The following is an 8,616-nucleotide window of genomic DNA, read 5'->3' as shown; positions in this document are numbered from 1 at the left end:
CCTTCATCTCCTGCACAGCCTTCAGCTCCCGGGGCAGCAGGAACCGGTACTTGGAGAGGCTGCAGCTCTGCCTCAGGGCATCCCTGGGGAAGGCGGCCACCAGTCTGCCCACCAGCACCAGCACCAGCAGCGCTGGGAGCCCGACGTGCTGCATTTGGTCGACGAGACGAGATGGTCACGACGAGGGTGGAAGGGACGAATCGGGATGGTCGGCGGCGTGAGGACAGGGCGACAGGTTCGGTGACAGGAGCTGCTCCTCGGTCCCGGGGAGATGTTTTTGCCTCTCTCGCCGCGGCTGCTCCATCTCCACGGCTTTGTTTTTTTATATATACCGCCCGCCCGGCACGTTTTGCGCTTTCAGGTTGGCAGGAAAATCCGCGGCTGCGCGAAGGGGGGAAAAAGGAAAGGGAAAGCGGAGCCGGAGGGAATCCCGCTGCCTCCAGGTGCGGGCAGCCTGGGCACTGCTACCCGCTCCCGCTGCCCAGCCGTGCGGGGGGTGCTCGGGTCCCTGCCCAGGGAGACCAGAGACCCCCGCGGGGATGGGGATGGGGGGGTCGGGCAGGTTTCGGTGCCTCTTAAGCCGCTGCTGTTCGTGCCTCAGTTTCCCCAAGGAAAGCGCCGTGGCGGGGAGGGGGGCAAAAGCAGCAGGTGGGTGTCGGTGCCCAGCAGGGCAGCACCTTGTGGTTATCCACAGAGGTACCTGCCACCCCCAGCAGCCAGGTGGGGTTTCCTCCCTGTTCAGCCTGGAAATAGGCAAACATCCTGTGCTGACATCCCTCGACAGCTGGAACTGTGTCAGTTCTGAGCGTGTCCAAGGATGGAGATCAACCTGTGCCACTGTCTGGCCACCCTCACAGCTGAAGAGTGTTTTCTTGCAGTCAGATGGACTTGGAGGTGTTTCAGGTTGTGCTCATGGTTGGCTGACCCACCAGCAGGCACCACCAAGAGCCCCTGAGCCTTCTCCAGGCTCAACAGTCCCAGCTCTCTCAGCCTTTCCTTGTAGGAGTGATGCTCTTAGACCCTTCTTCATCTTCATAGCTCTTGGCAGTGTCTCCATGTCTCCTGCACCAAGGAGCCCAGAGCTGGACCTAGTACTCCAGGAGTGGCCCCACCAGTGCTGGGTATAGCAGATGGATCACCCCTGCTGACCTGCTAGAAACACTCCTCCTGTTGCAGCCTCAGACACCATTCACCTTCCTTGCACCAGGGCACATTTCTGGCTCACGGTCAAGAAACAAAAGTGCTCCTCAGCGAGGAAGGAGAGGGAACAGGGGTCCTGGCCCTGCCTGGAACTCTCTGGGTCACAGTGGAGTGGCTGGAGATCTTCAGGTCCCACGTGGAAGCCCAGCTGGTTCATGGGACAAGCACTGTGGGGTTTCCTCCTCCCAGCCAAGGAACATGCTGGGGCATTTTGGCACCCAGGTTGACATCTCCAGCAGCCACCTGTGGGGCTGGAGCAAGGTCCCCAGCTCCCAGTGATGTCCAGCACTGAGGTGGTGATGTCCAGTGCCTGCTGGACTGGGATGGCCTTCTCTACAGCTCCACAGACCCAGAGCAGGGCTGGAAGATTGCTCTGGCACACACACACATTGACCATGAACTGCTGCCCTGTGCCACGGGCCCCACCAAGGACAACACTGGAGACACCCTTGGGTCCTAGATCTCACAACCCTGCAGGACCCAGCTTCTTCGGCTCCTCTTCCCTGTTGCTGTGGCTTTTAGCCCCCGGATGTCACTTTTGCTTGGTGAAGCAAAGCAAAAACCTCATCTCTTCCCACAGGCACTGGGAGATCCGGAGGCACCAAAGGAAAAGCGAAACCACCCGGTTTCAAACCAGAGTGCAGCCTCCCCAGTGCCTGGGGGCAGCTGCAATGAAGAGCTCAAGATCTCCTGGCCCCCTTGCTCTCAGGTGTTGGTGAGTGAGGCACCATCAGCCACAGCTGAGCCCACGGGTGACTGGTTGAGCAGCAGCCAAATCTTTCCCCGACACGACGTGGTCTCATCATCCCCAGCATCCCCACACCAGCAAGTGTCTCACCCAGTGCCACTGTGGGCTGCCACAGCCTGGTCCCCAACCTGGCCAGGGGAGCCTGGCTGCACTTGGCACAGCTCCACACTAGTGCCAGCTCCTGCCACCACAGCAGAAAGTCAGCCCAGGCTGGGGACACCGTGCTGTGCCCAACAGGGTCTGCAGGGTGTCAGGGACCCGCAGCAGCCGTCGCCCCAGGAGGTCCCAGCCCTGACTACAGGCAGCACCACGGTGAAAGAGCAGCACAGATGGAGATGATGGGGTCTCCTCCTTGGGTTCACACAGCTCAGCATTCCAGGAGCCACTTGAACTTGCTTGGAGCAAGAAATCCTGGGTGCAGGGAAGGTCCCGGGTTTGAGAAGGAAAGCGAAAATAGGCAGAGCTATGGGCAGGGCTGGGCCCAAGTGAGGTCATCACCCTGTGATTCATCAGCTGCTGCCAGCATGGGAAAGCCTTGGCTGCAAGCCATGCTGGTGGAGCAGGGTGGCAAAACCGAGCCCACATCACTCCTTCCCAACTCCTTTTGGAGCTGGTCAGCTCACCTGCTCGTGCTCCAGCTGCTGCTCTTGGAAAAGAAAGGCAGCTTTAAAAAAAAAAACCAAACAAAAAAGCAGATAACCTGGTCATGTGCCCTGCCCAGGGCTCAGCTGCACCAGGGTAGGTGCCCTCTGCTTGGTGGCCATCACTGGACCCACCCCCCCCCACACTGGCACTGCACTGGCAGCCCTGCTCTGTGCCCCCACAGCCCTTCACCACCTCCTGGCATGTGCCATCTGCAGTAGCTGCAAGGATGCCAGGCTGGTTTGTGTCACCCTGTGCTGCTGGCACCACGTCTGAGCCTGCTGGTGATGCAATCCCCAGTGTTACATCACGCCCAGTCACCTGCTGCACCCTCCTGCAGGATGCACCGGGTGTCCTATTGGCCCTGGGGGAGGGCAGGCCTGTTAATTGCGACTTAATTAGTGAGCAAACAAACCATTTTAAGGTGTCCCTTCCCTGGGGACATTTCCCTGCCCCGGGCACTGCTGCAGGGATGTCCCTCACCAGGGCAAACCCTGCCAGCCAAGCTGGGGCTTCCCCAGCCCAGGCAGCTGTACATGCCACCCATGTCCCAGTAGCTGTGTCATTCCCACGACATTCCAGGCATGGAGAGATCCCCTGTGCTTCTCCAGGTGATGATCAGCCACCAGTCCTGTCCCCACCCAGCAGGAGAAGTTCTGATGGGTGATGCTCACCCAACAAAGTGTGCCTGGTGCAGCCCCTTCACCACTGACCTTCATCAGGACCCAGCATCACCACTTGATGAGGTCTTCCCCAACACTTGGACATAGATACAGAGACCAGCCTCACATCAGCCCTGGGCTTTCCTCCCCATAGCTGTTCTGAGAGCCCACCACCATCCTGGGAGTGACCAGCAGGATCAGAGCCTTTCTCCTCACCCTAGGGCAAGCTGAGCCAGGACTCAGTGACCCCAATGGAAAGAAGCCCAGGAGAAACACCTTCAATAGGTCAGGAAGGCACAAGACAAACCTGAGGTAGATAAGCTGCTGATACACAGGTGCCACACAGTGGCCAAGAACAGCTCAGCCTCCAAAGAACACACAGCTCCCAGCTGAGCCTGGACAGGGCAAGGGGGAAACAGCCCTTTCCACCTAAAACCCACTGACTCCATAAAAGAGAGGCCAATGTCCATGATGTGTAATTATTCCCACCTCAGCAGGGGCTCTGCAGCCTCTCAAACCAAAAGAGGACCCACAAGCAACTTTCTCAGGTTTTTTTTTTAATTATTGTTATTAAGGAAGGCAGCAAGTTTCTCAGCTGTTCCTGTGATTCTCATCCCCACACGCCATCCAACCACTACCAGTTTGAAACTGGGCCCTTCCAGTGCTGCAGGCACAGTGCTGGGCAGACTGGGGGACCAGTTGTTGACAGTAACTCAAGATCAGGCATGAACCCCTGCCTACTTTCCACCAAAAAAAAAAAAACAACCACCCAAACATAAATCCAAAACTTTAATCACCCAAATCAGCACCAATCTTCCCAAGAAGAGCAGTTACATGTGGGGTAACCAGGAGGTGAACCACTTTCTCCTCCTCTTCCAGCACCAGGAGAAAGAAGGGCTTCCACTCACAGCCCCTTACAGCCCAGCACAAGGACATGCCTCACCCAGAACTCCACTGGGGTTTCACAAGAAGAAACTCCCATTGTCTCCAGCATTCTGAAATAAGAAGTGAACAAAAAGGAGGTCTTGATCTGCCCAGCCAGCTTCCACCCACGTGAGGGGACATCCACAACCTGAGACAGGTCTCTTCCACCCAAAGCACCAAGGTCTTGATGGCAGATGCAGGAGGCAGCAATGCATCCACATGCACAAGGGGTTCTTCTGGTCAGTGAAGAAACTGGAGGCTGGTGGATGCCTACTCTTCCCTCCCCCACTTTGCAGACACCTGCCACACATCAGTTAAGATGCAGCTGCCCATGTTTTCCCTCCCCTCTGCTAATCAAGAGCAAGGCAGAGGAACTGAGGAGACCTCTGACAGGGAGACTTCCATGGATGCAAGGAGACCATACAGCTGCATGGACTTACACTTTAACTGACTAAAGTCGAGGTCATTTGTGCTGTGAGCAGCTAAAGCTCTGCTGTTCAACCTCTGACAGGTGCCCAGCCACACCTGGGGGAAGGAGGGAGTGCATCACTGCTGGCTCTGAAGGGGACCCCACCACCTCACTCTTCATTCACTGCAGAAAAGGGACCTTCCATGTCCTGCTCCTTTCCCCAGGCTGTTTTCTTACCTCTTTTCAGTGTCTTGGAGGAGGGATTTGGCAGCTTCAGGGTCACTCTTCAAAAAGACTTGATATGGAGAGACAGACTCCAGGTAACCAACCACACCAGCAACTGTCATGGGAATGTTGTCATAGATATCTGTGATTCTAGGAGACAGGGAAGAAAGAAGCAGTGGCAAGTTAACTCTCAAAGGCAGTAGAAAAAGGATAACAGAAGATAGAGGTGATGGTGAATAAAAATTCTGATGTTATTGAAGGCCTGAGAGATGGAAATATAATCAGATTATTGCATTTGGTGGGTCAGGAAATCTAACTGATGCACTACTGGGTAAGCAGAGATGGTCCCAGGGGGCCATCTAACATCATCTGTGATTTTAACAGCCCTTCCAGCACAGGCCTGCCTGCAGAGCCCATTCCCCTCCAGCAGCCAGGACCCCAACATCTCTGCAACACCACTGCCAAAGCACCCTGCTTGCCTGCAGAGTTAGCCCCTGCCCATGCCTTGGTGAGGAGGCAGGCACTGGCTTCCTGGAGATCTGGACAGGTTCTCTCTCTCTTCCTGTTTTTCCCCCACTTTATGCACTAAGTGATCTGCCCAGAGGCCTCAAATGATCATAAAACTACCAACCAAAAAAAAAAAAAATCTAACCCAGTTTTGCCTTGAGCATGAGAGATCTTTGCAGCCCTTAGGCCATGCTGGCTGGAGCTGCATGAAATCCAAGGGGTCTGGAAACTCAGCCACGTGGCTCTGCCACCAAGCAAAGGCATTTGCTGAGAGCCAGGAGCTAACTGCTCCAGCAAAACCAGCTCCCCCATGTCCTCACTGGGCCAGTGGCCAGGTAGCCCTGCAGAGGAGCTGGGCCACCACCTCTATCTCCTCCCAGTGCTGCACCAAGGAGTTTCTGCTCACCTCTTCTTGTCTGAAAACGGCAAGGCCTCAAAAATCTCTTTGTAGTCCTCCAAGACAGACTTCACTTTACTGTGGGAGTATTTGGAAAGCTGGTCCCAGGCCTGTAAAGGCAGCAGATTAAAAAACAAACACAGCACTAACTTGAAGCTCTCCTTTTCCACTAAACTCGAGCTTGCTTGATCTTATATCTGATGCATTCATACATGGGTTGTTTTTTTAAAAGTAATTCTTATATTAAAATCCACAGAAATCTTGCTCAGCGTCAAGAATTCAAGTATTTTGTTTTATTACAGAGACAAGGGTCCTATCCTCCTCTCTACACTCCTGTAACTAAATGGAGACTTTCTATTACAAGCTGCTAAAACACTTGGTCAAGAGACATCACTAAGAAAACAAAACCTGTTTCCAGCTTCTATTTCCCATTCCCTTCACTGGATCAGCGACAGTAGAAGTCTCTGCCATTCCAGCCCCCCCAGATCTGCTCCACAGCCCCCCCCAGATCTGCTCCACAGCCCCCACTCTCCACACCAGTCTGCTCTTCTGCCACGAGTCCCAATGTCACTGCACTGTCCCTCTTCTCACTGCACAGGAGCCACTAAACCCCACCTCAACGTCTCTATTTAACCACCCCGCTGCCCCGTCTCCCAGTAGAAGTCCTCCAAGCTGTACTCCCTGTATCCAAGCACAGCTTCCCCCCTGCACACAGAGGCTCATGCTTCATCCCCTCACCTCCCTGTAGATCCTGGTCAGCTTCTCAGAGCAGTCTCCATGGCGCAGGCTCATGTCCAGGGTGTAGGTGCTGATGGCCACGCAACCCCCCGGCTTCACCACCCGCTTCACTTCTCTCATGAACTTCTCCAGATCAAACCAGTGGGCAGCTGTGAAGGCAGCCAGGAGGCCCACAGAAGCATCCTCAAAAGGCAGCTCCTCTGCAGGGCACACGCTGGAGGGGGGTGGGGGGGACAAGGAAAAAAGGCAGCAGGGAATATGGGAGGGAGAGAAGGGGACGTGAAGTCAGTGGGTATTTCTCAGAGTCAGTGATGACTGCTTGGGAGGCAAGACCACAGCTACAGGAGGTCTCTGATAATGCCCATTCACACCTGAAATTCCAGCAAATGGGATTTACTTTGGTGCTAGCTGGCTGTTCCCACAGCCATACTTGGGCAAACACACTCAAATTCTGCCTCCTGCTGAGCTTTCTTCCCCAACACTCACAGGTAGGAGACGCCGGGAGAGGGGGAGGTGTCCCTGGCCTCCTGGATCTGTGCTTCACTGATGTCTGTTCCCACCACCTTCTTGAAGTGCTCTGCAAGGAAGCGGGTGCCTTGTCCAGTCCCACAGCCAACATCCACCACCAGCTCAGGAGAGCTTGCTCTCTGTGGGGGAGAAGTGGATGCATCTCAAAAGGGGGAGCCGAGCCATTGGTGATTTCACCCCACTGCTTCCCCCAGCAGCCACACCAGGATGGCCTCAGTATGACACGACCCAGAGGAAGGCCCTTCTGTGTGCATATATTGCCCTGAGCCCTGTTCATTTATTAATAGGGCAGCACCAACCAAGGTGACACTCCCAGCAGCTAAACACTGCTGCCCACGAGCAAACGGGTGCTGCTGCCTTGTTCTCCCTCTACAGCCCGGCCATAACCCCACTCACCTTCTCCTGCAGGTAGGTCAGGATGGCTCTCTGCAGCTCTTCTCCAGGTGCAAACCTGTATTTCTGGTAGACAGCTGCATGCCCTCTCCCCTCAAACATCTGGGTGGCCATGCTTGGGTGACCCAACGCCTGGGAGGAAGCAGAGAGCCAGGTGAGTCACGACAGGAACAAACTGCTTCTGCAAACTTCAGCCTGTGGCTGCTGGTGCTAAAGTCTCCAGCTGCTGGCAGGGGCCCAGGGAAGACTTTGCCCACGAGGCTCCAGCCAGGGAGCAGGGACCTGCTCCCCAAGCATCCCTCTCACACATACAAGCTGATCACAAAACCAAGCCAGCAGTGTCTCATGAGGAAAAGCTTTATCAGCCTTTAAACCCTTCCCCTCCTTACTCCTTTGCCTTCCCCACCCACCTGGGAGTCTTCTCAAATAAACCACTATTACAGCTGCAATGTCTGTGAATTTGGAGGGACAGAGAAAGACTAAGAGCAGAAAAGTTTGATTTGGGGTGTTGTTTTCTTTTGGTTTTCTTTTTTTTTTAAAAGGAAATGCACAACAAATGCAGCAACAATCCCATCAACTCCTCCCACATTATATTTCACAGCATCCCAGGGGCTGGAAGGGACCTGGAAAGCTCCCCCAGCCCAACCCCCCTGCCAGAGCAGGGGCACCCAGAGCACATCACACAGGAACGTGGCCAGGGGGGGTGGAATGTCTCCAGAGAAGGAGACTCCACAGCCTCTCTGGGCAGCCTGTTGCAGTGCAGAGTGTAAACAAACTGTGCTTCACTGAAGGATCTGTTCCTTGGTGCCACAAACATTTCTCACAGGCAGCATAAGGGAACCTCCTGGGCTCCAGTTTGCACCCACTGCCCCTTGTCCTGTCACTGGACATCACTGCACAAAGCCTGGCTCTGTCCTCCTGACACTGCCCTGAACAGATTTGTGCCCATGGATGAGGTGGCCCCTCAGTCTCCTCTTCTCCAAGCCCAACAGCCCCAGCTCCCTCAGCCTTTCCTCAGCAGGGAGATGTTCCCCTCCCTCCAGCATCTCTGTGCCTCTGCCCTGGGCTCTTCCCAGCAGTTCCCTGTCCTTCTGGAACTGAGGGGCCCAGAACTGGACACAACATCCCAGATGTGGCAGAACAGAGGGGGAGGAGAACCTCCCTGACCTACTAACCACCCCCTTTCTAACCCACCCCAGATCCCATTGGCCTTCTTGGCCACAAGGCCACATTGCTGCTCATG

General features: G+C 55.2%; 1 protein-coding gene across 1 annotated transcript; it reads right to left on the bottom strand.

The window, feature by feature from the left end:
* Positions 1-4,156: 4,156 nt before the first annotated feature.
* Positions 4,157-7,487, bottom strand: LOC104388177 (putative methyltransferase DDB_G0268948). The gene is made up of 6 exons (XM_009997007.1): positions 7,377-7,487; positions 6,939-7,099; positions 6,453-6,666; positions 5,724-5,824; positions 4,823-4,960; positions 4,157-4,247 (listed from the first exon to the last, which is right to left on the bottom strand). The coding sequence occupies exons 1-6, from the start codon at positions 7,485-7,487 to the stop codon at positions 4,157-4,159; spliced, it is 816 nt and encodes a 271-aa protein (XP_009995309.1).
* Positions 7,488-8,616: the final 1,129 nt, after the last annotated feature.

This window comes from Chaetura pelagica, unplaced genomic scaffold (genome assembly GCF_000747805.2).
Source record: "Chaetura pelagica isolate M959 unplaced genomic scaffold, ChaPel_1.0 scaffold300, whole genome shotgun sequence".
Classification (NCBI taxonomy): Eukaryota; Metazoa; Chordata; class Aves; order Apodiformes; family Apodidae; genus Chaetura; species Chaetura pelagica.
This window is presented reverse-complemented; position numbering and strand designations above follow the sequence as displayed.

Coding starts and splice junctions, on each gene's coding strand:
- LOC104388177 (XM_009997007.1), bottom strand. CDS start 7,487: ATGGCCACCCAGATGTTTGAGGGGAGAGGGCATGCAGCTGTCTACCAG. Junction 7,100..7,376: donor TGACCTACCTGCAGGAGAAG/GTGAGTGGGGTT, acceptor TCTCCCCCACAG/AGAGCAAGCTCTCCTGAGCT. Junction 4,248..4,822: donor CTCCAAGACACTGAAAAGAG/GTAAGAAAACAG, acceptor TTCTTATTTCAG/AATGCTGGAGACAATGGGAG.